Below are 27,837 nucleotides of genomic sequence, written 5' to 3'. Positions count from 1 at the left end.
CTAAAAAGAATTGATTTGACGAGAATCTCGATGCATGTAACTTAATTATTAACCCGTTTTTTTTTTTTTTAGAAAGCATGACAGTTGTAGCGATGGAAAGATCAAAGAAGCACAGACAGCATTTAAACCCTTTGGTGTCTGCAAAAGCCTCAGAGGCAAATCCTCGCTTTGAAGTTTGCTTTCGTGGCCTGTTTTGAAAGCTGTGAATGATTCATTTTCCACTCGACGTTTACAAGCATTTGGCGAACATACTTTGCCATGACGAAAGTTATACATGTACACCAGGGATGCTTGCAAGTTAGCAGATCAAAACAATGTAGCTTCTAACAGTCTGCAACAGCTACTTTCTCCAGTTCTATGTGATTAAGACAGAGGGTTCACTGCCTTTGTAAGACAGTGTCTCTTTCTAAGCTGTCCACAGAATTGAACTGTCCCCTATAAATAGTCTTGAAGAGACATCAACAGCCCTTTTGACCAGACATTAACTTCCCCTTTCATATCAGTTGAGTGCAGTCAGCATACAGTGTCGACTGTACAGTCAATATTCAGTGGATTTCAAGACGCTTTCTACTGGGGTGCAAGTTGTTCGAAAACCACTATAAAGGGCTTAATACAGGCTCAACTTTATAAAAAAGCCCTGCATGGATATGCACCAGAATACATGAGTAGCATGATCAGTTGGAAGACAACCACCCACTCTCTCGGATCCTCAAATCAGCAACTGCTCCATGTACCAAAGTGGAAGCTCAAGTCATTTGGTCATAGATCGTTTTCTAATGCCGCTCCTACTCTTTGGAACTCACTTCCACTGCACATCAAGTCGGCACCAAACATTAACATTTTCAAAAACAGACTCAAAACTTTTCTATTTTTGACTGCCTTCCCTAAAGCACTAGCGCCACTGAGCATTGGTTTTCCTCTGGATATTGGCGCTATATAAATTTGCATTTATTATTATTATTATTAATAATAATGCTTTATACACTTAAAAACAGCTTACAGAGTTAAGGGTGGGGTGGTGTCAGGTCTGGGGCAAGGCTGGGGTAAGGTAACCATCTCCATCGCTCTCTCCTCTATCCTCTTCCCTGTTTTACTTTTTTATGATTTTTTCTCAATCTGTTTTCCAACTGTTGAAAATAACTGTTGTTTTTTGTTTATGACATATCTGTAGTAAATTAAGAAACACTAGTTTCTGTGTGAAGAGACTGATTTTTTCATCTTTGAGACATCTGTTACAAAGGAGGAGGCGGAAGAGTGGGAGGAGGGGGAGCAAGTCTATCATTCACATTTTAACAGTATCAAATCTAGCTGCCAAATTCAACAAAAAAAAACACTTCCCCGCCGAAAAAATTGGATTGTCACTTGGATTCACTGATAGAATGTGCTTGGACCAAGATAAGGCAATAATTTTAAAATAAACTTGGACAAAGGAAATACTCTCACCGTTGGTAAAAGCAGATCCATGGGGGGAAACTTGACCACGGATTACAATTTCACGCTCTGGCGATATTTCCTTCGGATGACATGACTTGGGGGGCCCAGTAACAGTAGATCAAATAATTTCCAGGCCATTTCCCAAAAGCCTTTAGAGAGCCTCTCATTTGGAACACTGTTTTACGGATATTCTTCCCTCCATTCTTGTTCCTTTCTTCACCCTTCCCGTGACCCCCCCCTCCCCTGAGAGTTTGCATATTTCTCTGCAGAAATAATTTCTTTTCTTCTTACATGCACTTCCAAATTTCTGTCAGTTGTGGTATAGATTAATTAAAGTACCTGAAATTTTCACTCAAATTGGCAACTTCTTAACTATTTGTGTTTCTTGCAAAGTCTATTCCCAAAAAGGAGCTGATTTTGATCATTTTTTTAATACTGATTTCGATATTGAAAGACACTACCATCTTTAATACCATCTTTTATTGCACCAACATTTCAAAGTTAACTTTTAAACTCCAAACAAAAGAATAAGTTTTATTTTATGGTTGGAAAGAAACCTTCTTATTTACTCCATCAAAACAAATCCACTAGGCTCCTTTAGAGAGTTTGATAGAAAACTCGTACAAACTTTGAAGGGAAAAAAAAATGTATAAAGCTAACGACCGGCACAGTAGCCACCGCAAATTTTGAAAAGCATTCTCGAAAATTTCTCCAATCATTCTTCAGAACATTACTGTCATTCGCTCTTGTTTTATATTTTTATTTTTCATACATTTCTGGATGACGCTAACCTAAATTGTTGATCTGTCTTGAAAGGCTCTAAAGAAGTATGGACAGAGAAATGATTGCAACCCACAAACAGACAAAGAACGGAAAGAAGGGGAGAAATAAGACGTCGGTCTGACACATCGGTTTTTCGTCGTTAAACGAAATGAAAATGTTCTCTTCCCCTTTGCGGAAATATCACCGCTGGCAAAAGAGGATGACAACAAACTCTCTCTGCATCATTTGAGAAACCCGGGAATATGATTTATCGCCGCTCGTGTAAACATTACTCCGTCTCTTGCCTGATCACGGCTGTAAACGACTCGGCCGACGGAGTCGTTATGACGTTCACGAAAGCTGCGCGGTCGGCCAGGAATTTCGGCATACCTATCCTGGCACGGAGAGTACACTCGACTAGCGATTAAAAAAACAAATCGGCCGAGTAGTTTTTGATAATCTTGATAATCAAAACATTTGTTTTTTATTTTTTTTTGTTCTTCGTCACTTTTCAATTCCATTTGAGAAAATTCTCTTCTCAAAAAGGATATGGTTTTAAATGACACCACCACAGGGTGGTGTCTTCTGCTTTTATTGCGTCTCAAAACCAGATAGGAAGGAATTGAGCGTCCTAAAAATAGCGACTGCGATGGATCTACTTCGGATGAACCCATCGACTTTGCTTATAGGGCAACTTTGGATGAAATTTGATACGGAATTACACACAACTCACCTGCTTGGTCCTTAAATATTCTAGAAACCAGGACGGGAATATTATGTTCTGCTCCTCCCTGTCAAGAAAAGCAAAATGCGTAAATTAGAGAATAAATCAAATCAAAATGAGAGCTATCTGTTCACCGCCAAGTTTAAAAACTAAAGTGTTGTCATTTATATTTGATTCCGTTATGTATTCTTCGGCCTACACACAATATCGAAGCTAGATGCAACAGTTGTCTTTGAATGAAATTCTCTGTGACAAAGATCTTTTGGGAGAATCAGCCGGGGCTGTGAGAATCAAGCAACTTTTATGCAAGAATTTAACAAAATTTTATTGAATTAGAGCAAAACACTTAATTCCCAGTTTTCTCCATCCACACAGACATGGCAATTGTTTTACCAAAGTAAAATCGGCAAGAACCATTCCGAAAGAACTCGAATCGCAACTAAGTTAATGATGAAGAGCTGATCACTGTAAACGGAATGTTTTTTACTGACTGTTCGCATCTCGGAGTCTTATTTTATTAACATGTTATTGTGCAAGGATTAAAAAGGTCTGTGGAAGAAAAAACAGATTTAAATGGAAAAAAGGCAACACCCATCCCTTTTGCACCTACAGTAAGCAACCTCCAAAATGACAACAATGTCTTGATTTTCTGTGACTTTTATAATCTTCTAGAATAGTACCATTATTTGTAAACTCACCCCTCCCGATCTTAGCTATAATGTCCTGTGAACTTTTATGCTACCTATATTTCCACTTTTATCCCTCCCTGATCTTTAGCTATGCCTCTTAGCAGTGTATGTAATACATCCAGTTTTAGCCCACCCAAATCTTAGTTATACTTAAAGGGCAGTGTTTTCCAATATTGTCAGTTTTAACCCTCCTAGAAATTAGCTTACAGATAATAGCAGTGCCCGCAACATTTCCACTTTTACCAGCCCCCCCACCACAATATTAGCTATACCTCCTGTCAGTGTAGGCAATATACCACATCTACCAACGAACTTTAATTCACTCCCATTATGCTACATTAGAAAGACATCTTTAAGGTCCGTAACGTATCTTTCTTTGAGACAAGACTGCCTCTGTTATAAAAAGGTATTTCATTCACTGTCGATATATCACTGTTTCCCTTTAACCCCGCACGATCGTTTCAATGTTCCAGCTCGCCGAGGACAGAAAATTGAATGGTGTCGTGAAACCCTGTCTGGCGTGAAATTCCATTTCACAATCTCCAGAACATTAAATCGCTCATCCAGAAGTTAAATCAGATGGAATCAGAGAGAAGCGTTTTTCTGTTGGTAGATGCTTTTAAAAAATCCTTCATAATTCTGCACACATGATTTGAAACAAGGTTATGGGTTGAGTGGTATACTACAGAGCACTGGCTATAACCTTTAATTCTGTCACGAAGGACGAACAATCGGCATATATAAGATAAGACTTCGGAACGGACAGATTCACACTGACTTATATATGTTTGACGACTATAGTGGCGACGCTGGCAGAAAAACGCTAGAATTGAATCTGGTGATAGGAGATACTTCTGGTTTCAAGGTTAAGTAATAATAAAACTCCAAACAGATTCATATTTTCCATACGTTTTATGGATTTTCTTAGTTTGTAAAAGAAAGTCAGGAACCATAGTCTCTTCTTGGTTTCTGATTTAGCCGGAATAGTAACATTGGCGAGAACAGTGAAAAAAAATTCACTTGAAGCTTTTGGGCCAGCCCTGCGTGAAATGACAACTTTGACAGTGAGCGTTATGTACATATAAATCATAAGCTTGATGTTCAAGAGAAAAATATATATGAAAAAATAAAACATGATAAAGTATCTACCTTTATGCTTAATCCAAGTCCTCCAACTTTTTGTCTTTTTACCGGAACAGTCCTCTCCTTTAGTTTAAAACAAGATCGGAAAGCAAGTTGATTATAAAAACATTAATACATGACTTTACACAATGGTTGGCATGAAGATAAAACATAAACATATAACATGGGTGAGCTGATATTTAATACTCTGATATTGATTTCTTGTTTGAAGTAAATGTTATATTGTGGAAAAAAAGTCAACTTCATGGCAAAAAGGAAGAGTGTTTCTCTTGTCATTTTAATATTAAGCCTAACAACAGATCTAATTAAGTGCAGGACAACTCATACCATTCAGCAGCTTAACATATTTTCATCCTTCATCATTCATATGCTACAGTATGTTAGGCTAGAGAAATACAATACTAACAATTACAATACTATCCAAGTACAATTTACACATTTTCATCCTTCATCATTCAAGTGCTACAGCATGTTAGGCTAGAGAATTACAATACTAACCAATTACAAACCCTATGTCATGCTACTGGAATATACATCACTAACCCATTAAAATCATTTTAACTTAATTTGACTTAATTAATAACTGAATCTGAATAGTAGAAGTCAAAGTGTACGAATATGACCTATTTCAAACTATTTTAAAGCTTTTGGAATACGGCATATTACCACTACGACAACAAAGCAGTTTTTCGATGAAAACTGGTTACCGTGGTGACTGATTGTAATATGATTAATACTGATCAAAGACAACTTAATCAAGAGAGAAAAAGACCCATTGAAATTTGCTTTAATTTAGGTCATGATAACCTTTTAAGAGTTGTTTTTATCAATGCAACAAGAAAACGATATAAAATAGAATTTTTATGATATCTACGTATATGGAGGATATGGGAGAAGAAGGATAGGGGAAATGGGGCAGTAGGGTTCTACCATGTTCACCCCTCTACAACTGATTTGCCTCCATTGTCTACAGGTCTTTTAAAATGCTGAAAGCAGTATTGAAGGCTAAACTTTCAACACGTTTTGGTTGTTCATTGCCAAGTGCCTGCAATAAATCATTTTGCAATGAAATTTAACAAAAAACACCCCTCTGTTCTTAAGTGACAAATTTCTAGTAAATTTTACCACCTTGCACAGATAAATGAATTGAGAATAGCAAAGAAAACACTATTAATTAATTTCACTAATGACTAACCTCCCTTTAATGTGAAAGGTCTAAAAGCATCTGTTCATGTTAAGACCAAAACATGTTGGCAATAAGCAAAAAATTTAATAAATACATCATATAATCCATTGTGTAACTATTAAAATGTTCTCTTCAATGCTAACCAACTTCGTAATATTCCAAAGTATAAGAACTCTGAAACCGACATATTTCTTTTCTCATCACCTACGATTCCCCTGGGTTCATGAGACTCTTGACATGACAGGCAAATATGGTAATCAGAAGTGCGGGCAAAGAGGACTTTAATAATAAACTTCAAGAAATTTCAATATGTGCCACAAACTCTCGGGGAATCAGAGATCTCCAGAAACTAGGAGTTACTTGAAGAAATTATCCACAGATAAAATAATCCAGTCTTCATACTGGAAATATGATTTGCATTTACAAATAAGGGAACAAGGAATTTCAAGAAATTCAATTTTTTATGTAATATTTGATCCTATTTATTGGCATTTAAAGGAGGAAACAAGAGTTTTATTTCAGCTCAAGAATAACACATTAAAGAAGCACGTGTACACTCAATACCAGATTACAATCATACTCTTAGTATCGAATCAAACGACAAAATTTTGCCAAACTAAACCAGATACATTGAGGAAATGTTACCCAAGACGATTTGCAATGTACTATTTTATGACATTTACTTTTTTTTTCAAATACTTGTTGATTCTTTGTTTCCAATATTTCATTTATCCTAATTAATTATTTGGTCGTATTCTTTGTGCTACTGTACCTCTTACAGGCAAGATCTGATAGCTAATGGTGTAATAATATCAACCCAGATGGCTCTCAATGGATCTTGTTAATCTTGAATATAGACTTTTTTCAAGTTCAGACTTCCATTAAATGTTTATAAACAGCAAATAGTCTCCTTTAAACTAGAAGTAGAACTAGAAGGCCTAAAAAAGAGAAAAAATGAACTAAAAGGCATTTTACATTATTTTATACTGGTAATTTGAGCGAGTGACAGAATCAAAACTTCTAAAAGTGGGTTTTATCATAATTTTTATCTCACAAAAGCCATCTCTAAAGGAAATAGAAGATGCCGGTGGTACCCTTGGTAAAATTAGATATTACATGAATATAAACGCAGAGGAACTCATACTTTTGAAAATAGCAATAAAACACTGCATGATTCTGCTTTAACTTCATTGACAGCAATTCTGAAACCATTGCTCATATAATTAGGGCCACCGCTTTTAATGTTCTAGAATTTGCTCTCCATTGTGTATTATTAATTTACATTTATATTAAATTTATCCTCTACAACCTAATCAATTGAGATTATGAGTACCCTTGTGAAAATATTGTCAGATTATTATTATTATTATAACACGGGGTTACCTTTAAGAAATAGTGTTCTCACTTTATATCTAATACTGTCAAGTATTGCAAGAATTGAATTCCATAATTTTGAGGTGCTCAAATTCCCTTGGAATGAATAGTTATTTTGAAACAGGTTTCGGCAAACTGACAGTACAATTATGTCCCGGCTTCTTTGAAGTTTTAATTAACAAGCAATGTCAACCCAATGATAGGAGAAAGCATCCTTCCTGATGGAATGGTCGTTAGAAGAAGAGGCGGGACCTAGATGGTAGCCACTCCCCCTGCTTAAGACTTTGACCACAGCTTATGCATAGTCATAAGAGATAATGCATATTCATATGAGGTAGAATAAGTGCACGATTATAAATTCAAACAGCTATGTGTTGAATCTTCCCTTCAAACATGGAAAGGACATATTTTTAGCCTTGAAGATGTAAAGAGTACCTATACTAAATCATAAAGGTTTTGAAATATGGAAATTCACGCAAAGAGATTAGTTAAGCTTTAGGCAGAATGACAAGTTAGGTGCAGATTCCAGGAGGCTTTTCATGATATATGGATAAGACATCTTGTTCTTAATATAATGAACTTTAGTACATGGTCAAGCAAGAAAAAAGCTAATTAAAGACTTTTTGGTTTATTCCTCACATATGACAGAACTCGACTTAGGTGAACTGGAGTAGTCTGACCGCTAGGCATACTCCTCAGAAATCTAAATGTTTTCCTTAAATATTGTTTCTCTTGTAAAAGGCAATCTTCAGTTTGATAATGGCCTCTCTCTCTATATCACATACATCTCTACTCCTGTGTTTGATTTTGTTTTTCTGTATTTTGCAAAAACTCTTCCATGTTGAGATATTTGCTTTGTGTGTGTGTGTGTGATGGTCTTCAATAAGGATTAATTGTCAATTGCTAATCTCATTTTCTAACCATTGAACTAAAACTAAACTAATTCAAGCTTAATTGAAGACATATACCTGTATTTGGTACTCAAGTAAATATTTGATACCTAGATAAACCTGGTTTTCTTCACAACCCTAAAAGCCATTGACAATCGGTCAGATGTTAAATGCCAATGAGAATGGAATTGTATTGGTAGGGTGTAGGGGTATAGTCAGTATTGCGAAGTTCGCCATACTGCGAAGTTCGGGCACCCTAAGAAATACACGATTTTCACCATGAAAACCTACAGGAAGAGCCAAATTTCACCAAAAAGTACGAAGCTACAGTTATTTTCTCTCCAAAATGACCCGTGTGCAAGAAATTTCTTACATATTTGTCAATAAAATGACGAAGATCTATGAAGTCTGTTATAATTACTGAAAGAGCAACAGCGCCACCAATTTTTACCAGCGCCACACTGTGGGTTGCGTGGCCGAACTTCGCAATACTCTAGCAAGAAATACCAGTTCCACAATCACGAAGAATCTTCTTGGAAAACAACGTGAAAACAGTTTGCAGGAAAGAAAGTTTGGCCGTGTATCGTACTATAACAAAATTCTCCCACCATATGAAGTATATTTTCAAATGATTTATACCAGAAGATTTAGTTTTGGGGTGTTTTAAGTCTTAAGTGGCCGAACTTCGAAGTCACCATCCTACTATAGAAACAGACTGCCATATTGCAATTACCCATGCTTCTACATCATCTCTCCCCTCACCTCACCCTACCCCAATTCACCTCAAAAGCATCCCCTTCTCTCCACCCTTTTCCTCAAAATGCAGACACATTAACTACAAAATTTAACGACAAGCCAATATGTTTACTTACTCTGGATGAGTCAATATCTTGGCCATCCACCTGTAAACAAAAAAGAAAGAATTTGATAATTTCTACTCTTGTCACTTTCTCAAACCGATGCAAGTGTTAGCAAAGTATGTCACCAACTTTTCCAATCTCTGTGTTATACTACTCCACCTACACCCCCTCCTTCTCACCCAAACCTATACATCTATCCTACAATGTAAATATTGGTATTCTACTCACCAAACCTAAACATCTTTCCTACTGTACATATTACTCCTCTAGTATTCACCAAACCTACACATCTCTCCTACAGTGTACATATTGGTGTTCTACTCACCAAACCTACACATCTATCCTACAATGTAAATATTGGTATTCTACTCACCAACCCTAAACATCTTTCCTACTGTACATATTACTCCTCTAGTATTCACCAAACCTACACATCTCTCCTACAATGTACATATTGGTATTCTACTCACCAAACCTACACATCTATCCTACAGTGTAAATACTGCTGTTCTATTCACCTAACCTACACATCTCCCACAGTGTACATATTGGTGTTCTACTCACCAAACCTACACATCTCTCCTACAATGTACATATTGCTGTTCTATTCACCAAACCTTCACATTTCTCCTACAGTGTTCATATTAGTGTTCTACTTACCAAACCTACACATCTCTCCTACAGTACATATTACTGTTCTATTCACCAAACCTACACATCTCTCCTACAGTGTACATATTGGTGTTCTATTCACCAAACCTATACACATCTATCCTACAGTGTACATATTACTGTTCTATTCACCAAACCTACACACATCTATCCTACAGTACATATTACTGTTCTATTCACCAAACCTACATATCTCTCCTACAGTGTACATATTACTGTTCTATTCACCAAACCTACACATCTATCCTACAGTACATATTACTGTTCTATTCACCAAACCTATACACATCTATCCTACGGTGTACTTATTGGTCGATCTTCTAGCTTATTATGCTATATTGTGAACAAGCAAATCTGCTGAACATTCAAACAATCAAACAACAAGGAATGTTCCCTGTGCTATAAAACAGAATTCCAGATAATTTAAATTTAGTTTAAATTTTATTGTCATTCAAGTCTATGAATTGAGTCTATGTGAATTTGTAAGCGGCTTCTCTGCAGCTTTTTAATGTCACCTCAAGCGTTGACGTGGTAACCAACTGGTGTTGCCCAATCACAACTGACCTAATTATATGATTTTCTTTATTGAAGAACATAATATCTCGATCCAAGTTTATCAGAGAGGATGATTCGTGAAATATGTTCAGTCTGGCTTAATTCTGCAAATATGAAACCAAATATGACTCACCAAAAAATATATATAAACCAAATAAAAATTGAAATATTTCAAACAATTAAGTGTGGATATAGTGAAGTATAGGGCATGCTGATACGGCTAAGAGAAAGAAGCCCATTCTAGTGTTCTACTAGGAGGGGGGGGGGGAGGGGTTGTAATAATAAGCAAATTAAGGAGAGAAACTCACCGATTTCTGGACTGGATTTACAAAGAAACTCTCTTCCTTTTGAATGAGAAAGGTTTCCTTAGACAACTGTACCTGAACTCTCTCGGCTTCTTTCTGACCCTCGATTAGGCCAAGGAATCCAGTCTTCACCTGACAAGTCAACAAAAAAAAAAAAAATTGAATTTAAAATTTGGCAATTGTTGAACCTGTTAATTCAGGACTCCCGATCAAGCTTCAATGATGCTGATTTTTTCCGGTATTTTTCTTGTGTAGAAAGGTTACTAAAATTATTAACAGAAAAAAAATCTTCAACATGCACCAGTGTTGTTAAGATGTATACAGGTAGGCAGCTCTGCTTCAACATGGTAGGCTACAGCCTATACAGCAGCAGCATCTCTGCAGCAGCAGGACCAACAAACCTTGTGTTCCTCTTGTTACCCTGACCAAGCATGTATATTTGAATACAGCATTATACAGAAAGTAGAAATTTTCCACTCAATATTCCACTGAATATTCAATTAACCAGCTTCTAAATGATCAATTGCACTTACTTGATCATTATACTCATGGCTATTCTAATGACCAAATTAATATCCAAATAACTTTCCATCAAAATGTAAGAGAATATACACATAAATGTTAAAATTCATTTTAGTAATGATTTTTTTTTACCATTATAGGCTACAACAGCACCATTTCAACTGCAGGATTAAAAAGTGTGGAGTTTCTCTTGTAGCACTGACCAAGCTTATACAATTACATACACAGAGAGTTGTAATTTTCCACTCATGAATATTGAAGTGTCCAACATTTAATTGACCAATTACACTACCAATTGCACTCATGGATATTCTAATGACCAAATGAACATCCATCATTGGTCTGTATGGTGTATCATAGTTTTTGCAAAAGCTGAATGTATATATATATATATATATATATATGTCAACATTGTTAAAAATTTTACTACGAAAATTTAAAAAGATAAACAAAGAGAATTAAAGTAAAGGGTTTCTGGTCCTGGTGGCTCTATGGCAACACAGATTTTACAAAATGTCAGCTCCCATGCAGACATGCCTTTTTAAACTAGTGTATCTCCTAAACAGAGTAAGAGTTTTCTAATTAGCTGTTCGGGAGAGCTGTTGTTCACACAGGCTAATTATTCATACAAGCTGATGGTTGGCTTTTTGTCTTCTTTAAACTTTGTGAAAAAACCTTTTTTTCTTTCTTTAAACTTCATAAACAACAGGACATACCACCACTGACATCACACAATGATCACATGATAGCTCGTTAATGTCATTTCACAAGAATTCTCAGATATGAGAAATTCCTGTCAGCAGAGTTGTCATTTGAAGCCAAAAAAAAAAACTCTGAGAATACTGTTTTTACTATTTTCCAATTCATTGATTTAGAAACAAAAATTGAGGGAAAATTTTTAAGAAGGATGGAAATACAAAATAAATGTCAATACTTAAAAAATATATATGTATACATTTTTTTTTTAAATGTCACAATAGTTGATCAAAATTTAAGCTTTCCTGGCTATTTGCCATTTTTCCCTATTAATTTTGGATTGAAAAATACTTTTGATTCCAAGAGAAAGAAGAAGGACACAATTTTTGAAAGTTCAAATTGTTTTTTCTTAATTGTAAAGATGCATTCTATTAAAACCCACATCGGATTTAATAGAACGATTAAACAGAGTTTAATATAGACTGATAAGTTGAATGATCATTCTAGAGTTATCTAATAATAACAAACAAAACAACAACAATTTAATTAAAATTAAAAATTTTAGCCCGGAAGGCTTGCATACTGAGTATGTTTCCGTAGAAACCTGACCTTTCACACTGTGCCAGTATATTGAATCCTAATTGACAGGGTACTCTTCCCGTGTACCCAAAGGAATTTGCCCAGATGCGAAAGAGGGCTTTATGAACCTCTACACTTTACAAGAGATTAGGAGAAAAGGGCAGAAGTGTCTATGGGAGTTAGTTGTGAAGATGTGAACGAATTTTATGAATATTTACGGTACATACTTGTAGGACATATTAACTCGAAGTCAAAAGCGATTCCACGTACAAACTCCTAGGCTGGAATTATAATCTATCTTTCATCGAGAGAACAGATTAATTATGTTCATGGTGAAAAGTTTTTGTTTTTTTCACCATTAAAAGTACAGATAACTGTCTTTACTATATTTTGGTAACAATATTTTCTTGCTACAGATGGTCAAATTTAATACAACTCTACGGTATTTAGAACAATTCTTGCAAGACTTATATATATATATGTATATTTATATATATATATATATATATGTATATATATATATATACAACTCATTTTATAACTCATTACAATTTCAATTATATATATATGTATATATATATATATACATATACATATATATACATATATATATCCACCAGTCAACAACTCTAGGGAGCCGAACAGCTGCTGCTTCCCTAGTACACATCATTGGGTGATAATCATGTAGGTATTCAGCTGGTTCTTTATATATAAATTCACTTTCCTATCTACATTAACTGCATCTCTTCATCTACCAACATGAAGTAAAGTGACATGTATGTGGTTGCAACCTTATCTCTTCTTTTTAGGAAGCTTCACAAGGTTTGCACCAATAAAACGTCGATTCGTTCTTCCTAGTTGTTTTCCAAATTTTCCTCATAGAAATGCCAGATGGCTTCCTGTCCTTCCGTTGCTACGGTAAATGTCACTGAACGCTGAGATTCCACCCTGTTGTTGTAACCATGGTGGATACTAAAAAAAAAGTCTGATCAGTTTCTGTTGCCATAAATAGTAAATGGAACAAGTCCCTCCCTCCCCCCTCCTCCATCTCCTACATATGTCTTTGTTGTCATGGTGAATAGTCTTACTATCTCTGTGGCCAGGAAGAAGCCTTCATGTCTCAGATCTGTTGCCCTTTAGTAAATGCAACAATTCCCTCCTAAGCTTCCCCTCCCCCCACCCCTCCCTCCCCCATCTCCTAATGTCTTTGTTGTCATGGTGAATAGTCTTAATAGTCTAACTATCTCTGTGGCCAGGAAGAAGCCTTCATGTCTCAGATCTGTTGCTCTTTAGTAAATGCAAGGATTTCCTCCCTCCCTCCCTCCCCTCCCCCTCCCTCCCCCATCTCCTAATGTCTTTGTTATCACGGTGAATAAGTCTTACTATCTCTGTGTGGCCAGAAAGAAGCCCTTCATGTCTCAGATCTGTTGCCCTGTAGTAAATAAAACAAGTCCCCATTAATGGCTCCATGCGTTACTATCACTGTGAATGCTTCTGATGCTGCCAGCATGGAGAGTGGCAAAGTTCCCTTCTGCATGCTTCTGTTGACGTGGTGAATGCTAGAGGTTACCTTTACTGTTACAAAACATTTCAACTCCCCCCCTCCCCCCTCCCTCCCTCCACTTCCTCTTTAACGACCAGATAACAAGATTGAAACTAAGTGAAGAAGAAGAGAGGGTTACAAGATTATGAAATCAGGTCAACCAATCAGCTTGAAGGTAAATGAAGTAGAGGTAAGCCTGGGATTTAATCTCACACCCTGAAGAATGTTCAACAACCATGAAGCTGTCTCAGCTGTGACGAGACAGGATTAAGTAAAGCCCAAAAACATCCTCACCATCAAAGACTAAAGAACCTGTTCTTGGATAATCCACATATCTGCAGATAAACTCCCTTCAACGTTAAAGTGATGGTGTTTACTGGTTACTAGAAGAACGTAACTACCTGTACCTCGTTCTTGAAGTTCTATACATGATTGACACTTATCAGGGCTCCAATTAAACTGATCTCTAAAACAAAGACTGTGCCACTGCCACTTATCGTAACACCCATAAAAATCATCTGCTACCGGCGGCAACGACTACCTTTAATCAGGTTGCCATAGATGCCTTCAAAAGTTGCCTTGATCAATAAAACTTTTTCATCAAAACTAAATCGGGTCTCAAAATCTGGTCCCAGACTTTGGCTATATACTCGACAAAACCGTTACAGTACTAAAGCAGCTGCAAGAAACATAAAGATTCAGGTATAAGCTTTTGCGAACCCCGAACTTATGAATCGTTCCTTTTCTGTTCTTTCTTCATTCCTGTGAGTGTTTCTTCTCACTTTGAAGCAAAATGGCATTCACACCCTCTTAAACTTTTAAAATATTGCCAAAAACTTGCTCCGCTGTTTCCTGCCTTTCCGATTAATAACCTCCAAGGGCAGTTTCTTACTCATGCTCTAAAAAGAGTTGCCTTGCCCATCTCACGCGTTTAATTCACAAACTGCTAGATGGAAATACGTACAGGGCCTCAATCTTTCAATTGAAAAGGTTAATTGTAGCTGGAAGAAAGTTGCTTGATCTTAAACTGAGATGAGATTGCCTCTCATCTCATCTCAACATTTCATTTCGTCGAGTCACTTTCTTTAAGGCTTGATCATTTCAATCACCCTCTAATCTGGCTAATCCTCTCTCTCTAATCTACTAAGTAGCTTATCCAAACAGGAGAGGAAAGGTGGATGAACTCTACCAACCTCGACACTTACACTCTTCATTCGAAATGTACGGACGAGCGTAACACAAGCTTCGCTTTAATTAAAACTGGCAGCTGACTCTGAAAAGTCAATCTGAGTTTCGGGATTAGCAATTTATACGACATAACGGTACATGTTTATGAACCCGACTATGAGTTGAGTGCAACGCCTGGTTAAGAGTACACATACATGTACGTACACAAAACCCATAAGACTGGTTAAGAGTACACATACATGTACGTACACAAAACCCATAAGACTGGTTATGAGTACACATACATGTACGTACACAAAACCCATAAGACTGGTTATGAGTACACATACATGTATGTACACAAAACCCATAAGACTGGTTATGAGTACACATACATGTACGTACACAAAACCCATAAGACCTGGTTATGAGTACACATACATGTACGTACACAAAACCCATAAGACTGGTTATGAGTACACATACAGTACATGTACGTACACAAAACCCATAAGACTGGTTATGAGTACACATACATGTACGTACACAAAACCCATAAGACCTGGTTATGAGTACACATACATGTACGTACACAAAACCCATGTAAGACTGGTTATGAGTACACACACACATACACAAACACAGCTTATGAGCACATAGGTTACCAGGCTGTGAGTGGACATACACAAGGGATGTGAGTACTAATTCACATAACCAAACCACAAGATATGAGTACACACATACGGACACGAGATTATGAGTACATGTACACAATGCGCAGGTTACAGTATTATAGGAGTACACATGCCCAGGTTATGAGTACACATAAACCAAACCCCAGGATATGAGTACACATTTACCAAACCACAAGATATGAGTACTGACACACACAAACCCACACGATATGAGTACACACAAAAAGTGCAGGTTACTGTATATACTGTATATGTATGTATGTGTATGTATTTTAGATCCTCCTACAAGCAAGAAAGCTGCAAGCTGACTGAAGTCAGTCTCTTAGATTCATATTTAACGTCCATGATTATGATTTGTCAATTGTCAACAACTCTGTAACTGGATGACATACATTAATCTGGGAGTGACTCGAACCTGGGACCTTATGATTGAAAGGCAACGGCGTTATATGTGAGGACACACATATGAGGACACATACACAAACCCCAGGTTATAAGTACAGTACACACACCCAGGTGATAAGTAAACAAATTTTGATTTCAGATTCTGCTATACACAGAGCCAATGATACAAGGCCATTAAAATATTCAAAACTTCTTCAAGTAAACATCCAAAACCTGGGTAGTGAAAAGCACAATGTTAAAGTGGACTGATTTAGTGAAAAACCCTTCTTTACAACTTTTAATTTACAAACTTTATCTCTAAATATTTCTATCACTCTTATCTGTATCTTTATTTCGTCGTCACCTTTCATATTAGCAATGAAAAATTAACAGAAATGATATTAGCCTTGAAGACATTTAGAAACTCTCCTCTTTTCTTTTATTTTAGCAAGTATTTATCAAACCTCGTAAGATACATATCTCGCAAAGTCTTCAAAAAAAAACCTTTCATTCAAAACCTTACGTTCTTTCTTGCTACTTTCAAGTTGCCTACATTGGTCAGATGTCCAACAGAAAGGCCAAATGCCAGCTGAGTCTCTTTGAGGTTGGAGATTAATAAATTCAATTGAATCACCACGCTCAAAGCTTCACCAATGGAAGAGGACAAAGCCTCATATCGCCGTTTGTACGACAGGAATGTAACAGATCTAATGACCAATCGATTACGGCAATTATATTAGGTCATTGGCAGATACAGAATACCAAAGGACATCACGCACATACACAGTACATATATATACATATATATCTATAGTATAATAACGCGTGTGTTATATGATCACTTATATCAACTCTCAAGATTTAAATGTCTTTTGACTTGCTTCTTTCACTAGCTGAGAGGAGGCCTCAACTTTGGTAAGGGGGGGGGGGGGAGGGAGAGGGAACCCATTGCTTAGGAACCACAGCAGGCCAGAGTGCTTGCGTGTTAAACCCACCCGTGGGGGAGAGCAAGGCCACTGGGGTGGGATCAACTCTAAAATTAAAATGTCTCTTGAGTTGATTCACTTACTAGCTGAGAGGAGGCCTCATCTCTTGTGGGAGGGGGGAAGGGAGGGGGAGCCCTAGCTTAGGAACCATGGCAGCTAGAGTGCTTGCATCCATGGGGGAATAGCACGGCCACTTGGGTGAGTTCTAGTTTAGAAGGGTATCCTAAGGGAGGGTGGTGCCACGTCTGGGACACACCCCGGCTGAAGTCAAGATATTCGGATATTTTAATAGCCTTCTATTTTCGTTTTTGCCTGACGGCTTCCATCATTTGAAAGATTCTTCTCATTTTAGTTTTTTGTGCCTACTGTTAGTTCCAATACCCCTCTTAGTTTAGTTTTATATAGCCTTTTTTTTGTAACATTCTCACATCCTGAAGGAACTACTCTTGAGTGCAGCTCAAATGGGAATACATAGACCTATACACTTATAACTTGTGTGTGTGTGTGTGCACTTGTTTTGTATTCTGACCGAGGACTTGAACAAAAGAATTCCAGGTCCTCGGATGTGATTTGTAAAGAATCACTACGTCCTCAAAAGAATTCTATTGTTATGGGGTATTGTTAAGGTTAGAGTACGTGGATTTGAACAATGAAAATAACAATGGGGTCCTCAGTCTGAATGTAAAACACACCTGTGTGTGTGTGTGTATTGGACACAATCACCAAATGCAACCGGACTTTCTTTCCCCCGTCTCCATGCAGTAACTCAACAAAACCACTTATACTTGAAATGAGAAATAATCTCACATCAAATTTGAAAATTAATTCAGTTTTCAACCAGCATCAACATGAGCACATTGGTGCCTTTAAGTAGTACTATTAGTTTTCTATTATTAGATGAGAGTTGCATATAAATGCATTGAGGTCTCTTAATATTTAAACTTAAAATAAAATAAAACTGTTAGCAAACTGCTTATCCACTTTTAACTTAAATCACATTATTATACTTTTGTTAAAAGCTTCATTACATGTTCACGATTTCCAAGTCGATGCTCTCTCTACACATTGCACATGCTTGTATGGTTACTGTGTAGGATGTAAACTAACAAATAGCAATCGAGAGAGAAACAGACACAGAGAGATAGAGAGGTACTGGCAAACAAACTCAGCATTCCTCTGTCAGCTATATAAAGCAACACTGTCCAGTTAAATATGACAATAAACGCCTGACGCAATTTCACTTAATTACTTTATCGTTAAAATACTTTAAACCACATTTAAACTTTATGCTATTTTGCCAATCGTGTACATGCCTTTCACCAGAAGTTTCCATTAATTCTCATTGTTCTATGCAATGCTTGAGATATATCATTTGCCAACAAGAATGAATGATTTAGAAGGAATTGTTCTCCAATCTTTAACAATATATCACTAATTAAATTGTAATACCCAATGTAACCCTCAACACCCTCCTCCCCACCCTTCCCCCCCCCCCTTCGTTTCCCTCTCCTAACATACTCCTACTCACCCCATGAACTGTCCATGCAGGAATTGTTCTCCAATCTTTAACAATATATCACTAATTTAATTGTAATACCCAATGTAACCCTCCGCCCCCTCCTCCCCACCCTCCGCCTCCCCCCACCCTTCGTTTCCCTCTCCTAACATACTCCTACTCACCCCATGAACTGTCCATGCAGAAAATTGTTCTCCAATCTTTAACAATATATCACTAATTAAATTGTAATACCCAATGTAACCCTCAACACCCTCCTCCCCACCCTTCCCCCCCCCCCTTCGTTTCCCTTTCCATACATACTCCTACTCACCCCATGAACTTTCCATGCAGGAATTGTTCTCCAATCTTTAACAATATATCACTAATTAAATTGTAATACCCAATGTAACCCTCAACACCCTCCTCCCCACCCTTCCCCCCCACCCTTTGTTTCCCTCTCCTAACATACTCCTACTCACCCCATGAAATGTCCATGCAGGAATTGTTCTCCAATCTTTAACAATATATCACTAATTAAATTGTAATACCCAATGTAACCCTCAGCCCCCTCCTCCCACCCCCCTTCGTTTCCCTCTCCATACATACTCCTACTCACCCCATGTACAGTCCATGCAGGTTTTTGATACACTCCTTTGGCTATCCTTAGCTGATGGCTCAATCTCAACATGTACGGTTCCAAACCGACCGTTAGCAACAAGTTGTCCACCCAAAGCGTCATGGTAACATCTATGTCAATTTCATTGTTACCGTACTTTATAAATTTATCGTGGTACACGTCTTCTTTAATCCAAGCGATCAACGTTTTGTGAAATGTAAACAACGATATCTAAAACTGAGCTCGGGACTTCTTGTAGTATCAATATTGCTCCCTTCCGATAAAGCTAAGATGTTTGGACAATTGAAGATGCAAAGAGGGGAAATTTTGGTCTGATTCAAGCGAATTTTAGACATGAAACCAAAAAAACGTCTACCGTTGTTGTTCTGGAATGGCAAAGCGACTTACTGCTATGTTTCTCTAAATTACACAATTCCTATTAATTTGCAAAGAAACAAAGTCTTCTTTTACTTGACATCAAAAACAGCTTATCCACCTAATACGCCACACAAAATGAAAAGCCAACCTCCAGATACTTCTCAAACACAGAGATATATGCCTTCTTATCTCCTTGAGTTTGTTTAGCTAAAATACAGAATTCCTGTTTCCTCACGTTACGACAAAAGTTGCCTTCCACTGCAGAGATCGTACGCTAAACATACAAAACAAATGTATACACGTTAATATCGTCAGTTGTTCTTAGCTTAAACAAACGAGAATTCAGAAGACGAGCAATATGAAGAAGAAGAAAGCGACAATTTCTGGGTCGTTAACAGTCGTAGCCTGACTCTGACAGGCAAACAGTCACAATCTGTCCAACAGGAGTGTTTTTTAAAAAAAAAACAATTGAGCAATTTGCAAACGTGACGTCAGTCCACCCCCATCGAACGACGATCCAACCGTACATTTAATAAGAGATTCTGTGATAACTCTGTCTGTTACCCTCTTTAACAGAGTTCTCCAAACCATGTGTCTATAAACATTTCTTTCAACAAAATAAGGCCTACCCTACTTATTTGAAGCTTTTAAACATCGTTAGCTCGAACTACCGCTCCAAAAATTCTTTCCCCGGCGAATCGACGTTCGACGCCTGCTGCATTTAGCTCGATGCAGTCGTCGAATTGATTTTTTTTTTCTTTTTTTTTTTCTTTTTGGGAAGAATACTCTCGGAGGTCTCGGGTAAAGGTACTTAACTTTCCCGCAAACGATAATCAGATTACAGCGAGGCGTCATAGAAGAGTACAGAGATTGTAGAACAGTGCTTCGTATTACATACGAAACATTATTTTATCTGCAGATATATATTCATTTATATATACAGTAGACGGAAGATGTAATTTATTCAAAATTATTTGTCTCTGATTGTCATCCGAGAGCTTCCAGAAAAGATTTAGAACGGGCCAGACTTTTTTTCTTTTATCTCACCACTTTTTCGCATTCTGTTACCTATATATGATACGTTTCTTATCACGATACGGTCAGGAGAGAAACGATTTGTGACACATTTTTTCTTGCTTATTCTTCTACTTCTCCCATTCTATATTTCTTTTCTTTGAATTTTCAAAAAAATTATCAGCCATCCGATGTGTATGTTTTTCCTTTTTTTTTAGCACAAAAAGAAAGTTGCAATTTAACACAATACAAGATGCTATACACCTATCACGCAGTTCCGTAGAATAAACCAATCCACTAAATCGCAAATAAAACGGAGGATTGGAATTAGACAAGCCCTCCACATGAAAAAATGTAAACGAGTACAGTAAGGTGAGTTCCTCTTTGGAAAACAAGAAAATTGACTTGAAAAAAATGCCATTTTTTCTTTTTTCGAGACGTCTGTCGTAGAGACTGGATGAAGAAAAACAGGAATTTTATTTATAGACGTTGATTTTTTGGCTGTATTAGCGAAAATATAGGGATTGTTAAGACCATGGGATCGCTGCAAGTATTAAGTAAAACAAATGACTCGTATGGTGCGAGGGTTTTGTGAGCATTTATCCCATCCTTACAGAACAAACAGGAATAGAAGAAGCATCAAGGCCTGGAAATGAAGAATCTGAAAAGAAATCTGTTGAAAAACTGAACAGCCGATTGTACGATGACTGGTGAAGATTATCATCTTGCCGTAGTTTCGACTATTTTTTCATCAAACTGGCTTTTTTCTTCTATTCAGCTTATAAAGTGCTCCTCCATTGACAACAAACTCTTCTCCGAATTACTGCGATAGTTCTACGAAAACCTTGACCACTCGATGCTCCATCTTTTAAAAATTTTCGCTCAGAAAAAAACCCATCAAAACAAATAGGAATTATAGCTGAAAGTCCTGTAAAAGAAAACTCTTTGACTAATTCCCATTATTTCTTGAATGAGAAACCAAAAAACAATCGTTTCTTGGGATGAGACTATCTTTCTGCGAGAGAGAAAAAAAAGAAACTTGACTGAAATTCCAAACAATTTTTCCCGCCAAAAGGGATAAGAGACTGTACCATCTGTCTTTACTTAGACGACGACAGAAAATTTTCCAAACTTTTCGAAGAGTTTATCCAAGTATCGAACGACTTGATTCTCTTTGACGTAACAACTTTTATCCAATTAATTCTGAATCAAATTCGTTACTATCTTCACTGCACGACATTTTTGCTTAAGCATCGTCCTTGAACTCCAGTTTGTTTGACAGGGATGATTCTGTGGAGGTAGTCTGCTGCACCGAGGAGTAATTCTTCCCGATGCTAATTCCGGTTAAGAAATTAATTTTCTCGAGCTGACACTGCAATTTATTCCAGCCATAGATCAGAAAGACTTTTCAACAACTAAACGTTATACTCCTCCTCCTCTTCTACCTTCCTCCTCGGTTTGATCTCCGACTATAACTACACCTGACTGCCAATGTCATACAAGACGTAAATCACAAGCTGCTAACGGGATCGCTTTTCCCTCTATATCTATATATACGCAACCTCACCAAAAGTTTATCGGAGAGAGAGAAAAATAAGAGGGAAGGAAAAAAAAGTCTCGAAACATACTTCCCCAACAAACCCAGGTGATGAAAGCAATGTACATCTGAGAGAAATTGACTGTTTAAACAAAACCGTCTGTGGGAATCACCACGACGACGAGGACGATACGTGTGCTTGAGATATGAGAGATGTAATCCGAGACTTTTCATACCTTCGTACCGAGAGACATTCATCGATGGTATGTACAGGAAGCCGTGTGAACTTTTATGATACTGTGGACGCCAAATTTTCTGTTGCAGAGAGCAGTATCCATCGCAAGGACGATCTTCTTCGAACCCTGGGAGCTGCTCTGGCTTAACCCCGCATTTCTCTCTTTTTATGAGAGACGAATAATAAACAGTAACCAGATAGGGTATTACCGTTCAAAGTCAAGTGGGGGTACCCACGGTGTTTCGGTCCTTAAGTCTGATTGAATTAAGTAAAATACACTCCAGCGGTGCCAGCAGCAAACCGCCATACTGTTTTAGAGTGCTTTTAATTATAATATATATATGTAGAGATGTTACAACGGAACTTCTGAGATCTGTTTCAGCAATCCTTAAGTGTTAATACAAACTTATAATGGGATGTCTTCTGTATATGTTTTTTTTTGCCACTAATTAACTGCAGTAGAAACCCAGCATGGATTTCGGTCATTAAATCAAGCAGCAAATTACGAGCACTTAGGAGATTTTGTTTCTGCCTCGTGGAGCAGATATCGAAACGCATCGTTCGTTTAAAATCATTCTTAATTTTTTTTTGTGCATTATTTCAAGATATGCATACCGACTGCATGCCACTGTAACTGAAATCGAAGAAGTATCGTGGAGGTTCACAACTTTGAGAGAAACGAACTATGTGCCAATTTATAAAGAAAGGTTATGTGAGATCAGGTGATCATGTTGGCAAAGCATCAACAAATCAATTCACTGGCACAGAATGTTTATTCCAATTCCCATGTGAAATATATTCTAGACCAGGGGTGGGCAACCTTTTTGAATGAATGGGCCACATATAAGGAGTGAAAAATTGACTGGGCCGCACCTAACCAACGACCTGCTGTTGATTTCAAACCTTTGATTCCGAAGACTTTCAAGCAATAGGTGTGTGTACTTAATCTGTATTCACAAAAACATAATGTCAATACAGTACAGTTGATAATTAATGGGGATAATAGGCCTACCTGACAGCATCATTAGTGCCGATAAATCTTAAGTGGCTAGCTTGTTTTTTGTGATGATGTAGTATAAATTGTTTTTTTTCTTGAAACATCTCACGGGCCGCAAAAAAATCAGTGACGGGTCGCATGTGGCCCGCGGGCCGTAGGTTGCCCACCCCAGTTCTAGACACATAGATTGTGTGAAAATTATGTAACCATTTTTGTGCTTGCAATTCCCTTTAAGATCTGTTATTATCACAGAGCTCTACATGATATCGTTTAAATGCACTGTGATATATTTTGACAACCTACAAGTCATCTTGTATAAATCACAAAACGAATTGCCAGTTTGAGACCAATTGAGATAACCTTTGACCCCTTGAGCCAATTTTTCCACCATTTGAGACCCCTTGACCCTGTTGACCCCTTGAAGCTCAGAGGGTGACACTGGATAAGACCACTTGAGTGTACTTAAAGCAATACTACATATCAACTATTCTATTTTATTAATATTAATAATTATAGAGCCCCTTCACAAATATTACTGAATTTGACCAAATTATGTTCACCAAAAGAAAACCATGCCATTGAAGAATTGACAAATTTATTGTTAGCTTAAATTTTGGAGTTATCATGTTAAAAAGGTTTTCAGACTTTGAAATCTGTTGACCTATTTGACCTCTTTCAATTTCAATCATGGGGCGGGCATCTATCTACCAAGCATGACATTGATTCAACTCGTGGTTGATGAAATATCATGTTTGTTGTTGCAAAGAGCATACACTTACTATGTAAGATATGATATGAACTAGATCGGACATACTGTTAAAGAGGTATTTGCCGTTATATGAATTTTATGTTAAACCCAGCCCACTCATCAATATGCATGAGATGGGAACCACAAACAATAGGGCACATCTACACATCATGGGCCATCTACCTACCAAGCATGACATTGACTCAACTTGTGCTTCTTGAGATAAGGCGTTTACAAGCAGGCCGTCACATACACACACATACAGGTGTGTTATACATTCAGACCGAGGACTCCATTGTTTTTCCATTGTTCAAATCCACGTACCCTAACCTTAACCATACCCCATAACAATAGAATTCTTTCGAGGACATGGTGATTCTTTAGAAATCACATCCGAGGACCTGGAATTCTTTTGTTCAAGTCCTGGGTCAGACTATGAAACAACGTGCACACATACACAGACGCACACACACTTCACCGTTATTGCAAAGGTTACCGAGGCTTCGGCATCGTAACCAACGACAGATGGTGAGGAATCAAAACAAAAAGGATCCTGATAAGCAGGGGTTCTCTAGAGGCAACTCATTGGGCCAAAGACTTCAGTCTGGTCCACATTCTTACACTAACGAGGTATGTGGGCCCTTAGGGGCTTAGACATTAGCAGCTACATACCGGCCCCACCATGAACATTGCTCAATCTATGGTCCATATAGTGAGAGTCTGCCAGGACACCCCCTTAACTCCAACTGATGCTTTTCTCGAGCCGTCACATGAAATTCTTTGAGAATCCTTAGACAGCTGATAAGTTTCATATGTATGTAAAAATTTGAATAACTCGTTGACAATATTACCATCGGAGAGCATTATAATAGAGAATTATTAGTTTGATTCACGCCATACAGAACTACTGTAGAGTTAATATTAATACCAATTACTGATTAATTATATTAATAATTATTACGACAAGACAATGATAGACAAATGTTATGTGAGAACTACTTCTCCTGTAGGTCAGAGGTGAGGATATATATGCTGGGCATTCTACAACCCAATGTTGTAAACTTTGATAGGAAATAGAACTGACAAGAGGACCTCTCAAGTAACACGAACACAATTTGAAACATTAATTAGATTCATTTTCCTGCCAGTATCCTATAACTGCTTCACTACAGGTAATCATGGGAAAGTGTGGAAGTTGACCTTCAGAACAGCCATGAATATTTACTTCTGAAGCCTTTGAAGACAGCAGTTGTTAATTCGCATATGAGGTCTTTTAATCTGTTTTATAATCACACTGAAGAGGGAAAGAAGTCACAATAAACTTGGTAATTACATAATTAACAATTATTAACTGACAAACTTAATTCCAACATTCTGATTGGCTGAACGTGGTAAACGATCGGGAACAAACAAACTTATCGTTAATATTGTTTGTGGTATTATTACTACATGGACCAAACACCAGGTATGGAAAACCTTCTTTTCAGCAAACTTGTTTACTAATACAGGTGATTTTTGGCTACTATTTCGCTATTAAAGTATACGATTGAAACATAACAACCTTGGTTTAATCTATACGACAAAAAGAAACTTAGCACTATTATTCGCTATTACAGCAGACGACATAGATTTCCTGAAACACTTATTAGGGGGAGGGGGGGAGGGGAGTTCCGGCATATGCCATGAAGATCCTACCAACCTATTTATGGAGGCGCACAAGGTTTGCCGACCATTCCATTGCTGTGATCAAAGTCACTGAATTAGTGTTAAGTAACATTTGATTCATCACTATGAGGTATTGAAAGTAGCCATGGCAACCACAAAATCGCCAGGTATTCATGCAGTGTGCATAGGCCTATAAGGTGTACAGCTGCTTCCATGAATACTAAACTGCTACACTATCATCCTATTATCCCCTAACTGAACACACTGAATTATCTTATCTTGGAGCTACAATACCAATTTCTCAGATAGAGGCTGTGAACACTTTTGTATTTAACTGGTTCTCTTTACTGTCTATTCCTCGAGTTCACCTATAAACCATACGATCCATAACTAGAAACCTAGCAAAACACTAATGGGTTTTCATATATCTACTGTATCTGATCAATTCTTCAACCAAAACAGGATGGGAATTACCCTCTGAAAGCGATGAGGGGCCACACGGAGGGTTTAAGAGTAATAGCTACTGACCCCCCCTCACAATCCCCCCCTGTGGTTATCCGACCTTGGGATAAACACAGTTAAAGCTTTTTTCTTCTTTACACAAACTAAAGATGGGTTGTTATGTTGATTACAATATATATATATAATATATATATATATATATATATATATATATATATACATATACCTGATACATATACATATATACATATATATATATATAGACATATATATATAGATATATATATATATAGATATAGATATATATATATATCTATACATCTTTATAACTTTTTGTTATAACAAACAAAAAGTTGCCAGGGTTTCAGATATTTTTTTTTAGACACATTCATTGCACATGAATTGTTGGATGGCAGACAACCCAAACAAATTCCATTGATCTATGGAATACAGCTACCAGACCCCCAACAAAAATTGTCAGTTTAATTTTCAAATCAAGGAAAGGTTCAATCCAAGACAAACAATCGGAGAGGAAACACGACATTCCTTACAACAAATTAGCTCGGTCCCGATCCCTAACGGTCTAAAGGAAAGTTACTTTGTTGTAAAGGTTAAAACCTCTGTTAAATTCATCAAGTCCGTTATGTCATGTGCTTATTTTTTCAACCCCGGCAAATAACTCTTCGTCGCTCTGCCGGCGTGTCGAGCCGCTCGAATATGCCTAATATTTCCGACTCGTCGCTGGACTGGGTTTAAATCACGGCTCGGTGAAGGTTGTCCCACGGCTGTGTAACCATATATCTTGCAATGAAGCACATAGAGACAAACATATTAACAGAGACTGGGGGGAGAGGAGGGGGGTGGGAATATCTTGCATTTTATTGTTTTATGGGCTGGATGAAGAGAGATTAGAGATGAGATGTTATTTTAATAGAGGGCTGGTTAAGTCTAATCCCCCACTCACTCACTCACTCACCCACCCACCCACCCACACACCCACCCTTCCACACACACACACACAACTACCACCAAAGTAAAACAACATCAACAGGATAGAGATACCACTTAAGATGCACTGTGCAATTTACAATGCCAAGTTTTAAAAGCAACAATAATTTCATCTGGAAATACCGACCTTCTTTAGTCAAATCTGAACATTTCCTAAATGTTTAGTTTAGTTTAGAAGGGGAAAAATGATCAAGAGCCCTGGACACTCAAGTCCCATCAAGGACCCTATAGGAGAGGGGGGAAAAAATGAAGACACAAACACTCAGACCCGATTACAATGCTTAAAGTGCTTGTCCAAAGCATTCTTAAACCCATTCACACTACTTGCAAGTACAACTCTCTCAGGCAAACCGATACACATCATTCACAACCCTATTAGAAAAAAATTTATGCCGAATATTAATCCTACTTTTGTAACTTCTGGAGTTTAAGACAATGACCTCTAGTACAACTAACAAAATGTTCTTTAGGGGAGTGAGAAATAAAATAACCGTATGTCTGTCACACTTTACA

At 37.3% G+C, this 27,837-nt stretch overlaps 1 protein-coding gene across 6 annotated transcripts in view; it reads right to left on the bottom strand.

The window, feature by feature from the left end:
* Window positions 1–27,837, bottom strand: part of LOC139954942 (gamma-2-syntrophin-like) — a 69,064-nt gene that overhangs the window by 21,714 nt on the left and 19,513 nt on the right. Inside the window, exons 1-5 of one of the 6 annotated variants that reach the window (XM_071954963.1) lie at window positions 19,281–20,684; window positions 10,598–10,726; window positions 9,075–9,104; window positions 4,759–4,815; window positions 2,930–2,987 (exon numbers count right to left, since the gene is read on the bottom strand). In XM_071954963.1, the coding sequence (XP_071811064.1) occupies window positions 2,930–2,987; window positions 4,759–4,815; window positions 9,075–9,104; window positions 10,598–10,726; window positions 19,281–19,403 (397 nt within the window). In that variant the 5' untranslated portion in view covers window positions 19,404–20,684. Of the gene's footprint in view, window positions 1–2,929; window positions 2,988–4,758; window positions 4,816–9,074; window positions 9,105–10,597; window positions 10,727–10,871; window positions 11,026–11,248; window positions 11,362–19,280; window positions 20,685–27,837 lie in introns of those variants that run through there. The other 5 variants (XM_071954960.1, XM_071954966.1, XM_071954962.1 and 2 more) reach the window with 5 other exon arrangements.

The sequence above is a fragment of the Apostichopus japonicus genome, chromosome 17 (genome assembly GCF_037975245.1).
Source record: "Apostichopus japonicus isolate 1M-3 chromosome 17, ASM3797524v1, whole genome shotgun sequence".
In the NCBI taxonomy this organism is placed as follows: domain Eukaryota; kingdom Metazoa; phylum Echinodermata; class Holothuroidea; order Aspidochirotida; family Stichopodidae; genus Apostichopus; species Apostichopus japonicus.
The sequence above is the reverse complement of the archived record's forward strand: the minus strand, read 5'-3'. Positions and strand labels throughout refer to the sequence as shown.